This window comes from Anguilla anguilla, chromosome 13 (genome assembly GCF_013347855.1).
Source record: "Anguilla anguilla isolate fAngAng1 chromosome 13, fAngAng1.pri, whole genome shotgun sequence".
Taxonomy (NCBI): Eukaryota; Metazoa; Chordata; class Actinopteri; order Anguilliformes; family Anguillidae; genus Anguilla; species Anguilla anguilla.
This window is the reverse complement of record NC_049213.1, coordinates 34,768,038-34,793,202: the sequence shown is the minus strand read 5'-3', so window position 1 is coordinate 34,793,202 and position 25,165 is coordinate 34,768,038. Positions and strand designations below refer to the sequence as shown.

Sequence of the window (25,165 nt, the reverse complement as noted above, 5' to 3'; positions counted from 1 at the left end):
AAATGGCTGGAGGTGATGTTAGACCTTAAAAACCACACGCTGGCTCTTACAGAATGATTTATGACATGCAGTGTTGCCCAAATAATAAGACTGTGAGGTCACACGTGATGTTACCTCAGTCTTAATCAGTAAGTATCTATTAATTAAATTAATTTATCAGTCAGGAGGACATTTGTCTTGCTTCATCACCACCACCACACGGTAAGATATAAAAACTCATACAACAATAAATACATAAACCCATAAAATAGTTTGCTGTATGGCTATCAACTGATAATGGGCCAAAAGTAAAAAATACAATAAAAAAGACTTACAAATACATAGATTTATAGTACATATACTACATAAAATGTTCAAAATGTTCTAATACAGTGCTCGCAGGAAATGCTTTATCAGAGTTAAAATAATTCAGCTTACACTAAATAATGCATTTTTCAAGAAATTGGATTAGTAGACTATTGTGTCTGGCATTTATTATAAAATATTATTTAAAAAAATGAAAAAAAGTGTATTTTTAAAGCTTAGTTGTTGAATGGCAGCTAGAAACGGCAGTTTGGGTCTGGAACCCTAGGCAGACTCAAAATGATGATGACCTCATCGATGCTTCCTTGGTGTGGCTCCTCTTTTTTTTTTCTTTGGGGCCACATAATTCAGCTCATATGGTTTTCCGTTTATACAAAGAATTTTGCATGCTGGCAATTTAGACACCAAATATTACAGACACACATGCCGAAACTATTGAGCCACACTTGGCAATTCTAGCCGTCTTTGGAATACGAAGCTTTAAATAAACATGTCCTGGAAAATATGCGTCCACTTCCCAAATTCAAGCACCAGGAGGAAAATAGTCCTTCATAGCCCTCAGGGAAGAGCTACACAAAACAGAGTTGGGCATTTAATTAACTGGTGGGTGGACATTGGATGTTGTTGATGTTTTTGTTTTTTTGGGCCTTGCTTAGAGTTACATGCTAAACATGGGAACGCAATTACTGTTCAGTCCACTTGTGGGTAATTGTCACCCTTCGTTAATCTTATCAGTAAATGCTGAAGGATCACGTGTGTATTTTACAATGTAAACAACCCATGGATTAAGGCAAAAACCTCTCTCCATAGGGTTTAATTCACAGAATGAGTAACATTTGAGTTAACTTGTCTTTCTTTGTGACTCATGCACCCAGTGCACATAGCCGACTATTTCATGAGGGAAACAGGTGAGGGTTCAGTGTTTGTATCACACGATGTCCTTACGGGACAAAATGTTCAGCATGTACTATAAATACTGAACCACCACTAATTTCTACAGTTACAGTAAAGCATATGGAGAGAGAGAAGTTGTCATATGGATGTGGGAGTTATTTTCATCCGATTCCAGTCTTTGTTTAAGCCTGGTCTTTTGACTCAACATCGTAGGTAGCCAGGCAGAGTGGGTTTACCACAAACACCCTAACATTAGGTAATGTGACTCAAATAACAGTCTGTCCCTTAAGTTCAATTTCACCTCAAAAAATTGTGAAACTTTTACTAGCTCACAAAATGCCCACAGTGACATTCTAAACAGCACCCTTTCCTATCCTAAGGTCTGTGAATTTTATAATAAAAGTCTGTTAAATAGTTAAGGTTTTAAACTGTAAACAGCTGAAATGTAAATAATTGTATTACTTATAGTGAAACATAATACATTTAACATTTGTTTGATATGGAGGCTGTTACCATATACTTAGCATTTCGTTACCATTATTAATTTCGGCAAAGTACTGGCAACCCAGTATTTTACAGTAAAAAAAAAATAAAAATAAAAAAAAATAAAAAATATATATATATACTGTATATTTTTTTACATTGTATATAGTCACCTACTTTCATAAAACCTGAGTATAGCAGAACAAAGAAACATGTTTTACTCATGGCTACACAATAAAAAAAAACAGTCAAGGTGTTCGTAATGGGCAGGATCACTGACACATGAGCAGGACAGAGCTACTAATGTACAGACACAGTTGCAGAATCCAGTTCTTTTATTGGAATGCATAAACACATTGTTTCATTGCCTTCTTTGATGCTCAAAACAACATCTTCATACGCTGAACACTCCCACCACCACCACCACCACCACCACCCTTGCACAAACTGTATTACAGAGCTTTCCAAAACACCTGTCCTAGCCTACGCTTACCGTGTGAACTGGTCTCGATGATCACGGCTATGGATAGCTGTAACGTAAGGAGCGTTGGCCCTTATTGGAACCTGCGTTTTGTAGTTGTTCCAATGACCTTCAGTATGCACTTATTGTACATCGCTTTGGATAAAAGCGCTTGCCAAATAAACGTTACGCAATGCAATGCAATGTAATGTAATGTAAGACCTATGGAGCTGTAATCTTGCCGGCTCTCTCTCAGCCTCCAGCACTGTCGTGAATGGGAAATTCATTAAATCAGGTTAGCCAACCTGCAGGTTAGCCCACAGAGCCATTGGCCCTCTAGAACAGTGATTCTCAAACTGGGGTCCACGGTAATATGTTGAAATGTTTCTAGTTCCTGTGCACTGAGTTGCAGGACAAATGCTTTTACTGCTTCTCGAGCACATGCTGTAATCTTTGGCTTGCCGATGCGTGACTGCGAGGAAGTTGCACATCTGCCTGTCGTACCTTTTTGGGCAAATATTTAAAAAAAAAGTGCTGTGCCAGCCATAATCACGACGCCACGAGAACAGTAGCAGTCAAATAATAGATACACAAGAGCAGTACAATTAAAGTACAGTAATGATGGCGATAAAAAAAACAGGAACTGCAACATGAAGGAGAGAGGAGGAGTCTGTGTCTGCATAGAAGAGGAAGCAGGTTTTCACCTGTGTGACATCACTGTGTTATCAGATTAGTGTTTATCTGATTTGATGAACCACCGGGCTGCACAGTGGTTAGGAAACTGGATCAGGCACTACAAGGATGCAATTTAGCACTCCTGGCATTGAACGAGCTACCTCTCGATTACTCCAGTGAGAAAAAGAAGAAAGAAAAATTAAAACGAGCAAAAAAGAAAAACAAAAAGAATCCAGCTTTGTAGCTCAATACTTAACGGTTCCTGAACTGGATATAAATAATAAAAGGCAATGTAACATTCATTCACACGTAGCTCTGTTGTTAATATTCTCGTCGTATAATTCCCTGGTATATTAACTGGCGGACGTTTCAGCTTGAGGGAACGGTGAACTATAAATCAAATGTGACGGCTTTCAAAGCCAGCAGCAGAAGCAGGCCGGTATACCGCATGTCAAATTTAAGTCTACAGCATTTGCTTGATAAAAAAAAAATGTTATTTGTTGACGCCTATCTGTGTAAGGAAACACATGAGGAAAAACAGCAAGTATGAATGTAGTTAACTGATCTAACAAGCCAAGCACGGACACCAAGACAAATGGATTATATGAAAGGAAATAGAAACATTTGGACCATCTGTGACATTCTAAAGAAACACACTTCTGCCTAATGATTTCATTTCTATTCTGTGTTCCACAATGGCCTTACAGTATGCAAACACTGCCATGCCTTACAGCATACAAACACTGCCATGTATTCAGGTAACACAGCACAGATGGGAAATCTTCAGCCCAGCTGGATCCAAGATGCAGCCACTGTTATTACACAAATTGAATGACAAAATCAGCCCTTAAAAAGATAAAAAGGAATACAATTCAATGACGTATTTTACCATATATTGCTTGGCACATAGGGAAAAAGCAATATATCGTAAAACATACATTTACAGTGAAAGAAATATATTTTAAACATATATTAGGAGACCCTGTAAAAGAAATAGATCAGCCAAGCAGCTTTCATACATGTAATCCTATACTTACATTCTAATATAGTCAAACTGTATCCACTTAACTAAAATAAAGTCTGAAATATATTGATATTTCATATATGAATATGGAACTAATTTACACATTTAGCAACAAGTATTGCCATATGCTGTATGAAATTCCTTTGAACATTTTTTAAAAGTATAGTATTAAAAAATCTATTAAATCTATTAATATATACATAAATTATTGTCATTATTAAAAAATATTTTTGTTCCATTTTGGACCATATTCGATCATACATTGATATACACTTATGTCAATATATGTTTCAATAGCAATAGCGCAATGCCGATAGCTTCGTGGGAAAAGTAGGCAAGTTTGGAGGTGGTCAGGGCTTTCCGTCCATGCAGGGAATCAGCATGAAGGCGGTGGAAGATTGGCTTGGGCACACAGATGGTGCAGTAAAACAGTGAAATTGGGGGGCTCTCCCCTCTCTCCTTTGTACAGTCTTCACGCAAACCCCTCCCACCCCACTCTCCATTCGTTCTCCCCTCCCCTCTTTTTTAGTGTGCCCTGGGCCAGCCAGTGGCGTTCCGGTCCGGTCCTCACTTCCATGCAGTTTTATCCATCTCTAGAGAGAGAAGGAGAGAGAGGGAGGGAGAGAGAGGGAGAGGGAGAGAGAAATGCCATGGGAGAGCGAAGGGGGGAGGGAGAGGTAGAGGGAGAGAGAGAGGAAGAGAGAGGTACCGTGGGAGAGGGAAGGGGGGGAGAGAGAGAAGCAGAGGAAGAGGAAGGGAGGAGGAAAGAGAGGAGAGAGAAAACGAGAGGGGGGAGAGGAGAGAGGGAGAGAGAGGCAGAGGGAGGGTGGGGGGAAGAGAGAGAAAGAGACCGAGAGAGAGAGAGAGAGAGAGGGAGGCAGGGGAGGAAAGATACGGAGGCTTTTGTCAGTGAATTTATTACTCTATTAAATTACACCCAGGGCTGTTTCTGAAAAATTCTCTGTAGTTTATCCTGCAAATGGCAGTTAAGCTTAATCTAGGTCAATTAATCAGCTGGCTTTACATGGTAATTATGCAAATTGTTGCCACAGACGACTGGCAGGATTTAGAACTGTGGCTCTGTTACCTTTGTCCAGGTCGATGACCTTCGGGGAAGGCAGTTTACACATCTCGGCCTTCTCCTTCAGAAGGTTGTTTTTGTAGTCTGCGACAAAAGAAAACACGCTAATTAGAACAACTGCTGGAAAAGGTTTTCACCACAATCCAGGCTGGGAATTTGGGTGAGTGAGACAGTGGCACGATAAGAGGTGGAATATGAGATATGAGATATGCGATATGAGGTGGAAAATCCAGGTTCAGAAAGTTGAAAGTCCTCCCCGGTATTTTTTTTGTTCCAGTCACCTGGATTTGCACCTAGATTAGCAAAATTCTTCAGCCAGGAGATGGAGCTAATTGCAATGAAATCAGCTGGCTGAGTTTATGTGTGGCAGGACTTTTAAATTTTCTGACCCCTAGAACTTTCCACCTCTGGATATGAACGGGCCCACGGCCCCCTGGGTAAGATGATGATGATGATGATGGTGATGATGATGAATTTGAGCTCACCCCGCCTCATCTCCTCCTGGTTGCACATCTTGAGCTCTGTAACGCCCATCTCAAAGTCGTTGGTTGTCACGTTCCCCCTGAGAGATGGAGCAGAGAGTGACGTCATAGGCGAGTAAAATTGCTTTTAATGAGGCCCCTGCTCCTCATGAAAACCCCATAAATTATCACCAAAGGGGGTCAACAAAAGAGCTCTCTCCCATCCACTGACAGAGGCAGTGTTAAGGTCAGGTGTATATGTGTGTGTGTGTGTGTGTGTGTGTGGTGTGTGTGTGCAACTGAAATTTTTAGCTGATATCCCTAGATCTTTTCGAAGTTCCCATATTTTGTTGCTTTGATTTTTGCATTGTGCATTGCAGTAGATAGTTTTATACTAAAAACAGCACAGGGCATCATAAGGCTTGCAAATTAATTTCAATAACGAGTACAACTTGAGGACAAATGATACAGTAACTGCAAGGTAGCCAAATGATGATCATTCATTAAAATTAAATGTACTCATGGGAGCTCACAAAATGTTGAACAATATGTTCAGCAAAATATTCAGTAAATTTACAACAAAAAAAAAAAGGTTTGTAGTAACATTATTTTGAATAACAGAGACCAATCATCTTACCTCTCAGATCTGCGCAGATCATACTCAAGAGCTGAAACAAACAAACAAACACACACACACACACATACACACACAACCACACAAACACACAAACACACACACACACACACACACACACACACACACATACACACACAACCACACAACCACACAAACACACACACACTTATTAAAGGGCTGTTCTATGAGAAAATTATCTGTTGTTTAACTAAATATACTCTATGTACAAACAGGAAGTGAGACGCTGTGTTGCTGACAGACAGACAGACAGACAGGAAGTGAGACGCTGTGTGGCTGACAGACAGACAGACAGACAGGAAGTGAGATGCTGCGTGGCTGACAGACAGACAGGAAGTGAGACGCTGTGTTGCTGACAGACAGACAGACAGACAGGAAGTGAGATGCTGCGTGGCGGACAGACAGACAGGAAGTGAGATGCTGCGTGGCTGACAGACAGACAGGAAGTGAGACGCTGTGTGGCTGACAGACAGACAGACAGACAGGAAGTGAGATGCTGCGTGGCTGACAGACAGACAGGAAGTGAGACGCTGTGTGGCTGACAGACAGACAGACAGACAGGAAGTGAGATGCTGCGTGGCGGACAGACAGACAGACAGACAGGAAGTGAGGTGCTGCGTGGCTGACAGACAGACAGACAGACAGGAAGTGAGACGCTGTGTGGCTGACAGACAGACAGACAGACAGGAAGTGAGACGCTGTGTGGCGGACAGACAGACAGACAGACAGGAAGTGAGACACTGTGTGGCTGACTGACAGACAGACAGACAGACAGGAAGTGAGATGCCGCGTGGCGGACAGACAGACAGGAAGTGAGATGCTGCGTGGCGGACAGACAGACAGACAGACAGGAAGTGAGGTGCTGCGTGGCTGACAGACAGACAGACAGACAGGAAGTGAGACGCTGTGTGGCTGACAGACAGACAGACAGACAGACAGGAAGTGAGACGCTGTGTGGCGGACAGACAGACAGACAGACAGGAAGTGAGACACTGTGTGGCTGACTGACAGACAGACAGACAGACAGGAAGTGAGATGCCGCGTGGCGGACAGACAGACAGACAGACAGGAAGTGAGGTGCTGCGTGGCTGACAGACAGACAGACAGACAGGAAGTGAGACGCTGTGTGGCTGACAGACAGACAGACAGACAGGAAGTGAGACGCTGTGTGGCGGACCTCTCTTCTTGCATCTTCGGCTGAGCAGGATGAGCCCGATGGCGATCAGGGCCAGCATGAGGACAGTCGCCAGGATGTAGCCCAGCTGCTGCAGGAAGTGACCTCGATGCTCGGGCACGATGAAGTTGATGACGTGGGGCACCTCCACCACATTAGTGTCTGATGAGGAAGGGAACAATCTGGGGTCAGTGGCTCAGTACAGACCCATGCGTGTGTTATTCACAATACAGCGTTAAGGCAAAATTTTTGGAGCAAAGGGCTTCAAAGCCATCATTCTGCATAAAAGGGTGTGAAGGATTGTTCATAGAAAAACATAAATTCTTGTCCTGTGTAGTACGTTTGTAGTACATTTATTTACCAGGGGGATGAACAAACATTTTACAATAAACGTAAAAAAACAGTACTGCTTAGAAATTTTGCATTGAAAAGACAGGGGAAAGGCTTGGTGTAGTGCTCCCTTTAGAATGTTTTTTTAAAAATACTTTAAAAACAGTTGAACTGTTTATCTAGTTGGAAAAAAAAACTTTGAATTTTTTCCTCAAGGCAAATCTTATCAGGGCAGTAGAGATAAGTTGCCTTTTTCCCTGGGAAAGTTCAGGAATTGAGCACTTTGGTTGAAGTCGGCAAGGCAGAGACACCTGTGTTGGGAACAGGGAACGGACGAGCCAGGTTTAGATCACCCACACAAGAGCGTCGCGGAAAGCTCAAGCCAAACAGTTTGCTGAGAAGCTCCATTCCGACTGCACACATCCATTCCGCTGAGACTAGGAGTTTGAGCCGAGCCCGTGCTAGTTTCCTGCAGCCTGCCTCTCTCTCTGCCCGCCAAGGAGGAGCTGCGGAGCGCCGGCCAAGTGTTTTTGAGCCGAAATGAGTTCCAGACCTGAAGTCATGCAGCGATTTATTTTTCCTGGCAGAACAAACTGAGCAAGGGAGGGGGGGGTGGATTGGGGGGGGAGCGGAGACGGTGACGAGAAGCAAGAGGAATTGGGTCTTCGCTGGACTACGCCTGTTACAGTATGTGCTTTTTCTTTAAAGATGCTTAAGTCCTGCTTCCTCCCCATTTCAAAAAGAGGCACAAACTCTCTCTCTCTCCCCGGCAACGTTTTTCCATCGACCTCTCCTCGGGAACAAACGGCCAAGCAGCCTGACTGACAGCTGCCAGGAAGTGATGTCACAGGCCAGGGGTGTGAGGGGGGGCTACACATCAAAAGGGGCTGGGAGGCGCCGGGCTTTGTAGCCATGGAAACCGAGGCTGCACGGCAGAGGCAGGTAAGAGGCAAGAGGGAAGACAAAGAGAAGCAGGGGATGAGGTGAAACAGGAGGTCAGAGAAGAGGGGAGAGGCTGTTTTTTTTCTCCCCCCAGAGGCTGAGTGGATTTGCCCACCAATGACAAAAACAAGTCACGGGCGGTCAGCCGCAGCGTAAAAAGGAAGCCCACAATAGCGCAGACACTTTCATTAGGGCAGCGTGGGAGATTAGTCAGTCTGCGTCAGCGCTTCGCGGTCTGAAAAACATTCGCATTGCTCATAAAAGATCTGCAGATCAGAACGACAATTCGGCTACGGATGGGGGAGACTCAGGGCCCAAAAATTCAAAATGTCCGAAAATACAAAAATGCCCAGAGTTCAAAATGACAATAACAGCTAACTACACTTGAAAAAACACATTTCACTGTTCAACAGTTTACCGTAATGATCAAAAGCACATTCATTTGGAAGTTTAAATAATGTATTGCTGAAGAAAAAAAAAGAATAACACAATGAACCCCAAAGAACTCTTTAAAAGCCACTCTTTACAAGACTGCTAAATAAATATCAACTTCAATCAGACATGGATTTAATTTAATCTTATTTTTTTTGGTACCATCAAAACACGGTTAATATTGATAATTTACATTTTGTGTTACACTTTTTGGGAGTGTATTGTTCTGTAGAGGAGCAAGGGCAAGGAGGGGCACATACTGTATGGGTGGCTGAAACTAAGCTGCAATAAACCACAGTCAGCAATCTGCTCCTTGGCTGCACTCACAAATTCACACCCCGCCCCCCCTCCTCACCCCCCCTGCCGTGGCATTGTAATTTGAGGGCAGGGCAATACAAGCGCACAAAGACATGATTCTCATTACCCCAGCTGGAGCAGGCCTCCGTAATGACTATCATCAGGGGACCTCTGTCTGCTTGCCCCGATCACCATCATTACCTGCCCTACCTAATGTTTAAAAGCGTAGCGTAGCACTGCGGCTAGCAATGAAGGACCTCTGTTCCTCAGCAAGCCTAACCACCAATCCACAGACACCCCTCTACACAAAATGTAAAATGACAATGCATTCTATATTATTTGCCTTCAGTATTTATTTTTGTGTACTAAAAAGTGAACATTGTAACTTGCTTACTTAATGTGAATATCTCTGCATTTCGTGAAGTACAGTCCTGCTAGGCTTCTCTCATGGCAGTACTAGTGACGCCAGAGTTCCAATCATGGGTGTACAGACAAAATTTGCAGGTTGGGAAATTGTGGACCGGGGTGGGGGGGATTGCGATCAGGGGGGGGGGGGCTTTGATTTTTTGGTGTACCTTTGGCTAGGATGCTCAGTACACAGCATGCTGCTGCTAGTGTCTCATGGCCGAGTGTCTCATGGTCTCATGAGTCCCCCCCCCACCCCACCCCCCCAGTTTATTCTACACTGACCTACATACTTCCTGATACACATCTGCTTGTGGGCGGAGGACTATTCGTTCCCTCTTACTCAGTGGGATAAGTAAGCGGCTCACGAAGAGCATAGGGCCAGAACAGAGAGAAGTGAGCAACGCTGACGGGTGTTAATGGTTTTGATTGCAGTGCACAGTTTACAGCACCAGGAATAAACGGTCAAAACCAAAAGTATGGTTCACCATGCGTGTATTGTGCCGCTGTAAATGTACGGGAACCTCTTGAGTGCAGCCAGAGGTAGTGACCCAACCAAGGACATAGATCTCATTTCAAATTTTGGGGAGTGGAGACAACATAAAACAGGAAATTTTCTTTAGGATATCTCTTTCAGGCGAACACTAACAGTACCACCCAACACAACATGATAATACGCGTGTCCCCTGTCCCCCACACCCCTCTTCCAAGATCTACATCCATCATGGACAATCAGCAGTACCTAAATGGGGGGGGGGGCCTGGAGGGGGTGGGCGGGGGGGACGTTACCCTGGTTACCTGCCACTGAATGAGCGTAATAATGAAATCCCCAATTAAATGTGCCCTCGCTCGCTGAGCATCGCCCCTCTGCCTCGGCCTATGGGTCATTCACCCCCACCCCCCCGAGGGTCCAGGCACCCAGGCCACAGGAGAGCTGTCATCTGACAGGGACATTTCCCATAATCCTCCAGCACAAACAAGGAAGTGAAGGACTTGTGTGGCCCGACTGTCCGGAAATTCGGTGCTCCCCAGACACCACCAGAGCCAAAAACACCATAACTCAGAGGGTTCAGCTCTGAAAAGGAAGACGGACGGAAATCTCGCAGTGTTCACAGTCGTCTGCACCGGAGAGCGCAGGGAACAGGGAACTAAGTATAGCGCGGACCTAAAATGGCTCCTCCTTCCTCCTCCCGTTTTTATTATTATGGTACGAAACCATGCGATGCCTTTCTGCCGATTCTGATCTGGGGCGGATCCTTTCGCGTCCAACAAAAACAAGGCAGAGAAATGGGCCAACATTTATTTTGAAGGGGGGGGGGGAAGGGGGAGAGGGGGGGGGGAGGGGGGGAAGAAATGACAAAAATCTAACATAACCTCCATCTCGCTGAGGACCTTCAAGTAACAGACGGCCAGATGTGGCACAGATGTGGGCCGCTTCCTTTTCCTGTCGATACAAACGAGTCGCACCGCCGAGTACAGAGAGAGAGAGGAAGAGGGAGAGACTGCAGGGTCTGTGTTTGTGTACCCTTAATGCACACTCACACAGTACGAGAAAGATGGACCACTTTAACCCTTTAAGGTGTAAGATCCGTGACAAATATGCGATTAGAATGTTCTTAACTGAACATTCTAATCATGATGTAACAATCGCTACTGGCAACTGAAAGCAGTAGAATTTTGAAGAAAAAACAAAAACATTCCAAAAAAACCTACTCTTCAAGTGGCTAATCAATGTTTCATCACACTTTGTTATCTCCAGAGAAGAGATAAATTCACTGTAAGCACAACATTTTTCCACAGCTCCTGTGCTCTCCTGTAAGGTCTGCAAAATCATAGCTGCTGTAGACACTGAAACTCCTCTAATAAAAAGCAGGATTTGTGTCTCAGACCCCGCCATTATTGGTTTCTCAGAAGGAGCGCCCTCCTCCCACTGTATCTCTTTCTTCACTCTCCCACAACCTGAGAAGGCAAAGCCAAGCCTCCCCCTCTCTCTCTCTGCCTGATCCAAACAACACAGCTCCTAAATCTCTCTCTCCCCCCCCCCCCCTCCTAAATTTCCCCTCGACGAACAACAAACACAAAAACTGGGCTATCTGATCGTCGGGGCTGTCCAGAGGAAGAGAGGGAGGCTGAGAAAGGGGAGAAAAACGAGGCAGCTAAAGGAAAGAACAAAAGAGAAAAAGACTGAAAGATGGGCGAGGGTTGGCAGTAATGTGTAACACTGAAACTGAGGTAAACCCTGCTAATTTACTGAAGGGTGGGCGTGGGAGCCATGGGCGAGACTCCAGACAAAAGCGGAGGCCGCTTTTGAATTCAGACGCCCCCCCCCCCCCCCCCCCCACCTCCCCACCTTCCCCGTCCTCCCCTCTCCCCCTCTGTGTGCTCAGTTGGGAGGCAGACGGGGGTGTCTGGGGTGGGGTGGGGGGGGAACTGGACTTGGTCTGGCTCGGAGACATGCTGACTACCAGCAAGAAAATGCAGAACAAAACATATATAAATGAAATCCAGTTACAACCACAAACTATTCCCCACCCTCACCACCCCCACCCTCTTGTCCCAGAGAAATGTGAGGGAAAAAGGGAAACTGAGAGGGTGGGCACTCCGAGAAAACAGGAGGACAGACAAAAACAGGAGTGACAGAAAAAGAGGAAAGAAAGTGAAAGAAAAATTAGGAAAGGGCAAAAAAAGAAGAATGAACCCTTTGCATGGCTAAGCTCAGCTGTGAGACGACATCAATAAACCAAGCCACCACCCCCCCCACACCACCACCCCCAACCCCCCCCATATAGGGAGTTTATTTACACAGATTCGATCAGTGTGCCCAGACTACGCTGCTTACACAAGCACTGTTTGGAGAGACACACATGCTGAACAGAGCCTCCTTATCACCAATGCTCTGCTCCCCTAGACCCTATTAGTTCCACACGACTACTACTACCACTACCACTACTACTACCACTTCTGCTAATACTACTACTACTACTACTACTACTACCACTACCACTGCTGCTAATACTACTACTACTACTACCACTACCACTACTACTACCACTGCTGCTAATACTACTACTACTACTACTACTACTACTACCACTACTACTACCACTGCTGCTAATACTACTACTACTACTACTACTACTACCACTACCACTACCACTACTACTACCACTGCTGCTAATACTACTACTACTACTACTACCACTACCACTACTACTACCACTGCTGCTAATACTACTACTACTACTACTACTACTACTACCACTGCTGCTAATACTACTACTACTACTACTACTACCACTACCACTACTGCTACCACTGCTGCTAATACTACTACTACTACTACTACTACTACTACCACTACTACTACCACTGCTGCTAATACTACTACTACTACTTCTACTACTACTACCACTGCTGCTAATACTACTACTACTACTACTACTACCACTGCTGCTAATACTACTACTACTACTTCTACTACTACTACCACTGCTGCTAATACTACTACTACTACTACTACTACCACTGCTGCTAATACTACTACTACTACTTCTACTACTACTACCACTGCTGCTAATACTACTACTACTACTACTACTACTACTACCACTACTACTACCACTGCTGCTAATACTACTACTACTACTACTACTACTACTACCACTACTACTACCACTGCTGCTAATACTACTACTACTTCTACTACTACCACTACCACTACTGCTACCACTGCTGCTAATACTACTACTACTACTACTACTACCACTACTACTACCACTGCTGCTAATACTACTACTACTACTACCACTACCACTACTACTACCACTGCTGCTAATACTACTACTACTACTACCACTACCACTACTACTACCACTGCTGCTAATACTACTACTACTACTACTACTACTACCACTGCTGCTAATACTACTACTACCACTACTACTACCACTGCTGCTAATACTACTACTACTTCTACTACTACCACTACCACTACTGCTACCACTGCTGCTAATACTACTACTACTACTACTACTACCACTACTACTACCACTGCTGCTAATACTACTACTACTACTACCACTACCACTACTACTACCACTGCTGCTAATACTACTACTACTACTACCACTACTACTACCACTGCTGCTAATACTACTACTACTACTACTACTACCACTGTTAACACCACAGTAGCATCGTTTTTATTTCACAGTTCTGTTCCTCTCTGCTACTGGGGGTCACATGATAAAAACGCCCGTCCGGGCCCGGATCTCTTACGTGGGTCGTCGTTGGGGAGGACGTGGGGGGCGGTGGTGAGGTCCGGGTGCGCGGGGACAGGGGCGGCGGGGGCGGCGGGGGCGGGGGGTCCCACGCTGAGGTGGAAGATGCGCCTCTCGTCCAGGCCGCAGTAGTGGTGGTGCAGGTGGCAGGAGTACACGCCCTGGTCCGGCCACCGCAGGTCGGCGATGGTGAGGGAGAAGTCGCCGCGCGAGAAGGCGTCTCCCGTGATGTTCATCTTGCGCTGGAGGAAGAGCGGGCCGTACTGCCGGCGCTCGCCGGACGCGTACAGGTCGATCAGCCGGTCGGCGCGGTCGTGCCGGACCCCCGGGAGCTGCCGGTCCCAGTGCACCACCTGCTGGTCCTCCTCGCCGTGCGACTCCGTCCACACCGGCCGCCGGTTCACGCAGGGCAGCACCACCGTGCTCCCCGCCAGCGCCACGAACACCGCCTTCTCCCCGTCCCAGAAGCGCCGCTCCTTGCGAGCTGCACGGCGCGGAGGAGAGAGGGGTGAGCACTACTGCTATGGCCTCAGAGCCCCAAAACACAGAACTGATATTTAAAAAACCAGTAGAATCTCCAGATTTGTATCATCTAACATAGTTTTCATATTTTGTTTTGCACATCTACTGGTTCCTATAAAAAAAACCAGTAGAATCTCTAGATCTGTATCATCTAACATCATTTTCATATTTTGTTTTGCTTAATTTTTTTTCTGAACATTGTAAATTGTTGTTATGGTTGTTCTGGTATTTACCTGATGTGTAATACGCAAGAAATTTATTCAATAGGGCTTCAGTATTCACCAGACATTCATATTTCACTGCAGAAATATCTGCACATACAGCATACTGAGTGATGTTTGACTCCACTTTCATTCTGAGAGCTGACTGATGAACCACCAAAAAGTCAGTTAAAAAAGGAGGGAAAAGGAAGTTTTAAAAAAGCAACAGAAGTCAGCAAAATACGAAACTGGCACTCTCTCGGATGTGGGGTGAGGGGACACAGGGGCTCGGTTCTTACGTGATTTGGTAACGTTCAGCTGCACCTTAGTGGTCTCGTACAGGTGACAGTAGTGGTGATGCAGGTTACAGGAATAGATGCCTCTGTCACTCGTCGACACATCTGCGCAGACAGGAAACGCATCAGCGAATACACCTTTTCCCAGCAGCCCTTAGCCTTCAGGGTAACTGCACAGAGCATATGGTTGGTTTGCACATTCTATTTATACAGCTGCATGTTTACTGGAGCTAAGTAAAGTAGTGAAGCTGCATTTATTTAAAGCTGCTTTTAATTTGAAATTGTTGTATGTAGTGAACGCCTGTTATGGCTGTAGTACTGTATTGATTTTTACATTTTTACAGTGGTGCTGAAGTTCCAGGGTCAGAAAGTAAAAGGCCTGCCATGCGTTTCTTCCGCCCGTAAAAACTCAGCAAGATGATTTCACTGATTAGTTGTACTTCTTGGCTGAAGAATTTTGCAAATCTGGGAGTTTGGAACAAAAATACAGGGGAGGACTTATATTTTCTGAACCTGGATTTTCCACCTCTGCATTTTTACACCTGGTTGCAAAGAAAATTTCCCTTCTAGGGCCAATAAAGGTACTAAACTGTACTGACCTGTACTGAACTGCATTAAACTGTACTGAACTGTTACTGAATGGTACTGAACGGTACTACATTACTCAAGGGCCCGAGAGAGGCATCCCAGCTGAGATTTGAATAGAATTAATTTATGACAGCAGGTCGTTTTGCTAAACCACCACTTTAAAATTAAAACACCAATAACCGAATGGACTGATCTCCTGCCAATCAATAATCGAAAATCTGTATCCACCCATGAGTGGCAGTCGCATAAAAGCCCACAGGAACTGCGGTAATATTCGCCAGCTTACCCTTAATGACCAGGGAGAAGTTGCCGTCGTCGAAGGCGGTCTTGGACATGCTGACGCGATCCTTGTTGTAGCCGTTGTAGATTCGCTGGTCTCCCGCCGAGAACATGTCCAGCAGCCTCTCCATGGCGAAGTCGGGCGGGCTCCGAAACAGGTCCCAGTGCACCACGCGCTGGCGGTCCTTCAGCCGGTCCTGGGTCCACACCATGCGCTGGCTGTGGCACTGCAGTACGGCCTCCGAGCCAGTGGGGGCGCTGATGTTGTACACGGCCACCACAACGCTCTCCCCGCCGTTCTGCCCTGACACTGGGGGACACACGGAAAGATGAAAATGACTGCAGCCACTTAGTGCTTATTAATGACTCGTGATTTTTGAAAAAAGTTTTTATGACTGATGACATATCAATGCCCTCCATGCCTGGCAACAAATTAAGCTACTTCATAAAGACAACTTCACTTCATTTCATTCACATGCATTCACAAAGAGCAATATTTTAAAAATACACAGTACAGAAACTAAAGGGAATAGCATAAGGGATTATATCATGGCACAGACATGCAATTGTGAGGTTTCACACCGCTCGTGGCACTTTGACTTACCAACTGTGTGCAAGAATGAAGCAGGAACTGAAAAAGAGAAAGAAAGAATCAGAAAGAGTAAATTGAACAAACCCCCAGACTGCATAATAGCGAGGTAAAAAAGAAAGAGCTTTCCGTCAGTAAATGACGGTGGACACCAAAGCATGTACACGTCCCATTCTGCTAAAGACTGCACATACAGCTTCCCCCTCACGGTCAAACAGCATTTATATTTAGTCAGCTGTGATCGTTCATGACCACAGTGTGTTTAGATATGACAGACAGATGCAAAGATTAGCAGAATTATCTGGGAGTTTTGGCAGACCTGATTCCGTGTGACCACAATTTCCAACAGCAAATTTCACAGAGCCCAAGAATGTGTCTAACGGTAATAGTCTCTGTCATTCACCTCGACTTTACCAATGTTAAAGACAGTGTGCATTGCAGCTGAATTTTCGTCCAAATCAGGACAGAATATTTTATCATATCTTGATGTGCATTTCTGTTTCAGAGGGAAAAATACAACCAAGTACATCCATGTACATTCGTGGACATCTTACAAGAATAGAGCAGTGAAATTCTACATTCTGTATTGCACATTTTTTAATTGGGGAAAAGAATAAGCCATCCAAAGCTTTTATAACACATCTTACCTTACCTCTTCGTTAATGTCTTCATGGTTCAATGATAAATAGATTTGTTGTAAGAGTTGTATAGTACTGAATAGTGGTTTTCTGCAAGGGCAAATTGCCCCCAATCCCTCTGTGCTACGGTCGAGCTCACAACTGCGCAACCTGCTCTCAATTAATTGCTTGTTCCTTAAAATGCACCATAATTAAGACCTTTTTACAAGTCTGCCAGTCAGCAGCGCAACTATGTGTGTGTGTGTGTGTGTGTGTGTGTGCACGTGAGAGAGAGAGAGAGGGGGGGGGTGGGGGGAGAGAGGATGATAGGAAAGAAGGGGATACAGAAAATAGGATAGAGATGGCAGTAACAGATAGAACAACGTTGATGAAGAAGATGAGAGGAGAGAGTGAAGGAAAGTGGTATAAAAGAAAGGTAGAAGCTTGGGATGGAGATGAGAAGAAAAAAATGAGAGGTAAAAAAACAACCAACTAGCACAAATTTTTTTTTTTTAAAACCTATGGCCGCTGACTGTTGCTGTTATTCCTTCTTCAGACGTTCACACATACCACTGCGTCTGTAAGGCGACTGCTATGCACTGGTAGGTCAACACAAAGACACAGGGTGCACAGAGTCCCCATTCACCCCTGCCGCTGTCTGTCGACTTTAATACCCACGTGGCGAAAAACACAGCCAGCGTTCACCGGCGCGCATTCGACAGCGTCAAAACGCATCGCCGCTACCCGCCATTTACACACGACTTCCCTTTCGGTAAACTAAAGTAAATGTTTGCTTGTTCTGCCACAGGGGGAAAAAAAAACAACCCTGAAGAACACGACAGATCTGGATAATTACCTCTCTGATTACCGAGCTTCGGTCAACAACCGACGACAGCACTTTTTTTTATTTTTACAATTTGTTTACAGGTCTGTAAATATGTGTACTACACTGTAGCTGTGTATGAGAGGGATAGTGTGTTGTGCACATATTCATTTTCATAATTCAGGCCCGTTCTTTGAATTCAAATATATAGAAGGGCCTGTTAAATATGTTACTCCTACACGCCCACGTATATCCACACTACCCCACATACGCACACGGACCTCACCCGTCACGCAGAACTAGGACGCTGCAGCCGCGATGCGATGCATTTTGCAGACTCAGCAGGTGAATATGAGTCATGTAGCGGCAGTGGAATTTCCCCAGGTGAATCGACACACCTCTCCTACAGGCAATCTCTGAGGAACTGAACGGCAGCCACAGCTGCCTCAAAACAAAACGCTTTTTTTCTTTTTCTTTCTTTTTTAAATGTTTTTATTTTATTTTTTATATTTTTTAGCTCAGGCTACCGCAGGTGCGGGTTCTTTTCACAGGCAAATGTTTATATTTTTTTTATTACACTTGTTGAGCAAAATTCCGGTCTGTTTGAGAGCTCGGAGAGGGCCAGTTATTTCTGTGAGGGGACGCAGAGGACTGAGATGTGCTGGAGGTTTTGTGGACATGATTGTGGAGGGTAATGGAAAGCAGGCCTTTTCCTGAGGTAGTCGTGGCAGTCCGGTGGCGGGTGGTGTCTGGGGTAACTGAGCCGGACCACAGTCACCTTCTTTCAGGGCAAGGAGCAAGTTTCCTGTACACTGAAACAAGGCCGAAGAGATACACAAATCCTACTGTATAATCAACCCTTCAGCTTTCCTCATGCGAACACACACACCACACACACACACACACACACACACATCACAGGCACATCACAGGCACACAGACGCACACAAGCACATGCACACACTCGCACTCATACACATGCACAAACACACTGGTTACAGGAAAAGCTGAAATGTTTGCAACGTTAGTGGTAATAATATAGTAGAAAAGAATGTAGTATATTACAACATTAAATAGATAAATGTATATTGCAATACTTAACATCACAGTTTAAGATGCTTCTATAAGCAACACACATGACTGTTGTGAAGCTGATGTGGGAAAATCACACAATGACCAGAACTATTTACAACCAAAATCATGATGTCATGAATGCACGTGTTTAACACTGACTAACTGACTAATCAGCAGGAAGGCAGTCAGGAAATGTATTCTGGTATCTGGAGTCCAAAACCCTTTTGTGAACTACTTGTCTCAGCTATCCTTCGCTAGCAATATAAACGGAATCAGCCAACAAATATTTGTTCGTAATCAATATTCCCATTAAAAAAGCACAGACAAAGCCCTCTTTACCATAGCAGACGGTGAGAAAACAGAATGAAATGCGACTAAAATGCTGTTCAGAGAAAAGAGCTGGCGTCAGCATGTCCATTCATTTAATCCCGTAAGTATCTGCTAGGGGGGGTTTCAGAAAACGGCCAAAAAAAAAAAAAAAGCTGCTAAAGCTGCTTGGCATCGCATCCCAGTGGAACCGTGGGAGACGGCCAAAAACCCCGTCCTGAAGATCACGACAAATCCACCCCCTCCCCCCCCCCCCCAAAATAAAAAGAACAGAGCGGAACGGCTGGGTCTGTACGCATCGACCTTGGGAAGCCTCATCGACAGCTGAGAGAGAGAGTGCTTGCGTGAGACACTCTGCTGGAATGTGCTGAGGGGCACTCAGCAAGATGTTCGTCCACGTGTACAGAGACACACACACACACACACACACACCCACACACACACACACACACTCACACTCACACGCACATGCACTCACACACACACACACACACACCCACACATACACGCGCACACACACACCCACACACACACACACACCCACACACACATACACGCGCACACACACACACGCGCACACACAGACAGACACACACACACACACACCCACACACACACACCCACACACACACACACTCACACTCACACACACACCCACACATACACACACACACACACACACCCCCACACATACACACACACACACACACACACCCCCACACATACACACACATACACGCGCACACACAGACACACACACACACACATACACACACACACACACAGACACACACACAGACAGACAGACACACACACGCGCACACACAGACACACAACCAGACAGACAGACACACACACATGCACACACACAGACACACATGCACTCACACACAGACACACACACACGCACTCACAGACACAATAACACACACACACACACACACCCACACACACACACATACACGCGCACACACAGACACCCACACACATGCGCACACACAGACACAGACACAGACACACACACGCACTCACAGACACAAAAACACACACAGACACCTACACACACGTGCACACACACACAGACACACCCACACATACACACGCACACACAGACACCCACACACACGCACACACAGACACACAAACAGACAGACAGACACACACACATGCACACACACAAACACACACGCACTCACACACAGACACACACACACACACGCACTCACAGACAAAATAACACACACGCATACACACAAGGACACACACACCTGCACAGACACATACACACATACACAAAAACACACACACACACACACATACACACACTTCATCCCTCCTGCTGAGAGTCAAGATGCAGACACACCAACAAGTTACGGATGCAGTCAATGACTCTCAGGCTACGGCTGTATATCAGAAAGCAGCCAATGGGAGCCCAGCTCTTCCCTGGGGTAAAGCTGTAGCCCCGGGAGGTGGAGGGCTGTGTTGGCACTTGCACAGCAGCGCTGGCGTCAGTCACACACTGTTCTGTTTACCTCCTCGGATCTGCTGAGCACGCAGTTTTACTGAGCTGGGACTTTCCCCCAGGAGTCTTACGCCAGAACAGCAACCTTCCAGGGGCTGTCTAATTATGCCCAAAACTCAGAGGCTTCGCTAATCCCGGTGTGAGGACAAACTGTTTAACACTCCCCTCCTCACACCGCACACTGTTCACTCAACCCTGAGGCTTCACTAATCCCTGTGTGAGGACGAACTGCTTAACACTCCCCTCCTCACACCGCACACTGTTCACTCAACCCTGAGGCTTCACTAATCCCGGTGTGGGGATTAACTGTTTAACACTCCCCTCCTCACACTGTTCATTCAACTTTCAACATCTGCGAATGCTCAAAGTGACGTAACCACATCGCCTTTTTCTGTAAGACATATCTCTCTGTCTCTCTTTACATATATCGCTATCGCTATCTCTCTTACAAATCCCTTACATGTCTCTCTATCCAGTTGCTCACTTGTGTCTCTGGCCTAGTTCTCAAATACACATTCATTTTTTATTTCTGTCCGTGCCAAACAGCTTCATGTTTTTGAACATCTCTTGTCTATTACTGCGTTCTCTTTATCTCTTCCTGAGCTGTCCCATTCACCAGCTGTGCATTGTCAAGTTCTCTCTCTCTCTCTCTCTCTCTTTCTCCCACTCAGCCTCTCTCACTCTCTCCTCCTCTGCCTCTACCACCCCTCTTCCCACTCCCCCGCTCTCTCTCTCTCTCTCTCCCACTCAGCCTCTCACATTACATTACATTATAGGCATTTAGCAGACGCTCTTATCCAGAGCGACGTACAACAAGTGCATAGGTTTCATGATGTAGAGGCGCAAAAGAAACACTAGAGTGAAGTAAGGATATGGCTCACACTCTCTCCCCCCCCTCTCTCCCCACTCCCCCCCATCTCTCTCTCTCTCTCTTTCTCTCCATCTCCCTCCATTTCCTCTCCCCCTACACCAGTTAAACTCCCTACAGTGCAAATAAAATCAGTGGTTCACCACTCCCATTCCCTCATTATGAATCGCCCTGAATCACCACAAGTTTACGACCAGGTCCGGCGAGAGGGAGTTGTATAATCACAGCTCCTGGCTCAACGGGGACCCCCGTGGTGACTCGCCTGCCTGTCACCCCCACCTTCTAACTCAAAACACATTGCCATAAAAAATATGTCAGAAAGAGTGGAACGCCATATCCTTGGGCGAGTAACAACCAGACCCCATGTCTCACTTCCTTGACCCGTGAGGCATACTTGACCTCTTTATAAGACGGTCTACTCATGCAAAGAGCAAGATTAATAACACGTGTACATCTAATAATCTTTTTATATGAATGCAAGTCTAAAGATTGTGTGCACCTTGCCTGCATTGGCTAATAGTGCTGTCCAGTTCACAATCCTGCCATAAGCCTACCCTATCCATCCCTGTTCCAGCAATAGACATGAAAGGAATAACTGCAGTAAAAATCAACAAAGCAAGCTGTCTACATATTGTTTCTTTGTTGGACAATTATTTTTGTGTGTGTGTGTGTGTGTTATTTTTAATTATTATTTTTTGATCCTCGTCACGCTTTCCATGAATAACAGCACAAACACTTCTTGATTATTTTGCTTGCCCTACACCCGACAACTCTTGCAGGGCTCGGTCCGTCGAGCGCAGTCAACTTGTTGCTCTTCCAGATTCTCAGATCTAATCAAAACAACAACCTGTCAAACAGGGTCCCGCAGTGGAAACAGCTGGTTATGACATTCGGTTCAGCAAAAGGGCAACAGCGAAGAGGAACACATTGAAAAACCATCACGAGGCTCCTGCGAGAATTATTTGGTGTTAAAACGTAACACTCCGCAGAAAGGACAGCGAAGGCCTCGCGTGCGGAAATCGTTCAGCGGCCGCGCGACGTTATCCGGAACGACTACACTGCTCAGCCCCCGACTCGCTCGGTGACCTCTCCCTATAATAGTCCCTATCACTTCCGTTTCAGCGCGGAACGCAAACGGGGGTTAAGTGCACACTGGTGTCTCAAACACTAGGTGGACTCAGTCTGTCAGAGCTAGTGTCCAAGAGACCGCAGGGTCGAGCCAACGGAAACGGCTCACCATTTCATCCGTCTAGTGGCTTACGGCGAAAACACCATTCTCTAGAGATGCACAGCTGTCCCTGAATTACTGCTGCTCTGGCTAGCTTTTACTTGGATAAGCTCTTAAACAGACTACACTACAGACTACTCAGGAGCAGGTAGATGTTGTCAAGATCCAATGGTTATTTTATTAGCACGACCCTTGGAAATTAGGTAACTGCCACAATTGTTTGTTTGCTTAGTAAGTAGCTAGTTATATCTTGGAATACAAACAAACAAACATCAACAAAATCATAATACTTTCAGAAAAGGACAACTCATGTTGCATCACTTAGAAACAATGTTGCAACAAAGTAAGTTTGTCTAAAAAGTTGTCTGAAGACGAAAATCAAGCAAATACTTTGAAAGAGCTTAAATTTCATTTAATATTTTTTTTCGTCCAGTGCATCTGCACAATATAGTTTACAGTGTATCTATCCAGAAAAACACAGGCACCATTTATATGTCAGAATAAGAGAATGAAAGCCACCATATTCAATACAGAAGCACATGTAGATACTCACTTTGAAACAGCAGGAGTATGCGTGCAATGATATTCACTCTTGCAGTCTCCATATCCAAGTTCTTTTTTTTCTTTTCTTTTTTTAACTAAAATGGAACACAAGGACTTGAAGAACGGTATGCTAAAGACACACAATCAGGCCCACGGTACACCTGCCGGGACGGGAGTTTTTTTTATTTTTTTTAAAGGTATGCACGGGTAGCCTCGGGAGACGGGGACGGACACTCGAAGACCAGCTGTTTGTCGACCCGCAACAACAGCAATACTGTACTGTCTTGCCTCTGTCTGGATGTGGGACATCCATGGCTCCACCCGCTTGGACCCCCTTACACGTGTAATTCAACTCCGCCGTCCCCCCCTACTTCGCCTCCTCCCCCTTGGCTTCTGCGATTCTGCCTTCCCTTTCTTCGCGAAGAGTTGCAGCTTTGAACTTTGAAATACACCCCCGACCGCTTTGCATTTTAATGTCCAACTGATACAGTTAGAGGCACGCGATAAAAGAAGTAGACTAATACGCATCGTGCCTCAGCGTGTGACCTAGAAACCTTGTATATTCCCATCATAGTATTGTACTAGTCTCCCTGAAAGCTACAGCCTACGGTTAAATAAATCGTTTGATGTTAACTCGAGAAAATAACTTTAAACCCTGTGCCCAAACTTGTGAATAGTGAATGGATATCCCTTGGATTCAACAGGAAGCCGAGAAGCTTCGCCCAAGATTGGACCCGACCCAATCCAGAATATATGGCTAATACTGCCCTTTGAGAGAGAGTTCGCACCACTCCGTATCTCTTGAAGCACCGCCTCGCACCTTTCCGCTGCTAAGCAATGCTGCATTATTTTTACAGTTGCCACGACTGACGAACCGACAACCTTCAAAACAGTTTTTTTTCCTTCTTCTTTTTTTCTTGAATCTGACTCCACCCCCACCCCCACCTGGTTTTGGGTCATGGGAACTTTACCAATATCAACACAGTAAAAGCCGTGGAATAAATATGTATTTATACAGGGTCTCGGATGGCCACCGCAATGTACATATGTTTACACGTGCAAAAATAACTGCCGGCTCTCAAATGGAGCAAATGTCATCTAATATGACCATCTGCGAGACGCCACATAGTTTGTGGTCTATTTGTCATCATTCCGCCCTATATTTCTCACAGACGTGTTTTGCGATAAAGATAACATTTCTAAACGTTAAGAATACCGTTTCTTTTGTCTTTAAAAGAACATCACGTCAGTTTTTGGTTAGGAAGACGTGATTTGTTTTCAGAGATCCCGAAAGATCAACGTGGAAACAGTTAAGCCATTTCAGGATATCTTGTTGAAATCCGATTATAGAGGAATTCTTCTGGAGTTCAACATCTGCAGGAAGACTTGAACAAGACTTGGAGGGCCATGGAAATAACTTTTGAGTTCTGAGGTCACAAACCAAGTGAACACGGTGGTTAGGCTACTGTATACAGGTGGGGCTATCTTCCATGATCAAATGGTCGAAACAAGAAAATGAGAAACAAATTTAATTAGTGTCGGTGAGGAAAAAAAAAACACTAGCCTCTTTTTCCCTCGTTGATCATAGCTTGTCTGTGAACAAAAGGTAACTGTAAATATATCTGGCCGCACAAGCTAGGACGAAAATACTAGCATATGCGTGAAATACAGCAGGGTCTAATACAGAACCATTTTTATAGCGCCCCCCCCCCTCAGAAAATGGTGGCAAATATTCTGCCCAAGGCCTAATATTTCTTCTTAAAGCTTCGGTGGAAGGGGGAGGGTGTAAGACG

The 25,165-nt window shown here is 45.2% G+C and overlaps 1 protein-coding gene across 1 annotated transcript; it reads right to left on the bottom strand.

Annotated features, from left to right (window-relative positions):
* Window positions 1-1,997: 1,997 nt before the first annotated feature.
* LOC118211741 (matrix remodeling-associated protein 8-like) lies at window positions 1,998-23,730 on the bottom strand. The gene is made up of 10 exons (XM_035389162.1): window positions 23,383-23,730; window positions 16,386-16,412; window positions 15,789-16,091; window positions 14,918-15,019; window positions 13,895-14,380; window positions 7,214-7,372; window positions 6,019-6,049; window positions 5,406-5,482; window positions 4,927-5,004; window positions 1,998-4,432 (listed from the first exon to the last, which is right to left on the bottom strand). Exons 1-10 carry the CDS (start codon window positions 23,432-23,434, stop codon window positions 4,407-4,409), a joined length of 1,341 nt encoding a protein of 446 aa, XP_035245053.1. The 5' UTR covers window positions 23,435-23,730; the 3' UTR covers window positions 1,998-4,406.
* Between the last annotated feature and the right edge of the window lie 1,435 nt (window positions 23,731-25,165).

Coding starts and splice junctions, on each gene's coding strand:
- LOC118211741 (XM_035389162.1), bottom strand. CDS start 23,434: ATGGAGACTGCAAGAGTGAATATCATTGCACGCATACTCCTGCTGTTT. Junction 14,381..14,917: donor GCTGAACGTTACCAAATCAC/GTAAGAACCGAG, acceptor CGCGCCGTGCAG/CTCGCAAGGAGCGGCGCTTC. Junction 4,433..4,926: donor GGTCATCGACCTGGACAAAG/GTAACAGAGCCA, acceptor TTCTCTCTCTAG/AGATGGATAAAACTGCATGG.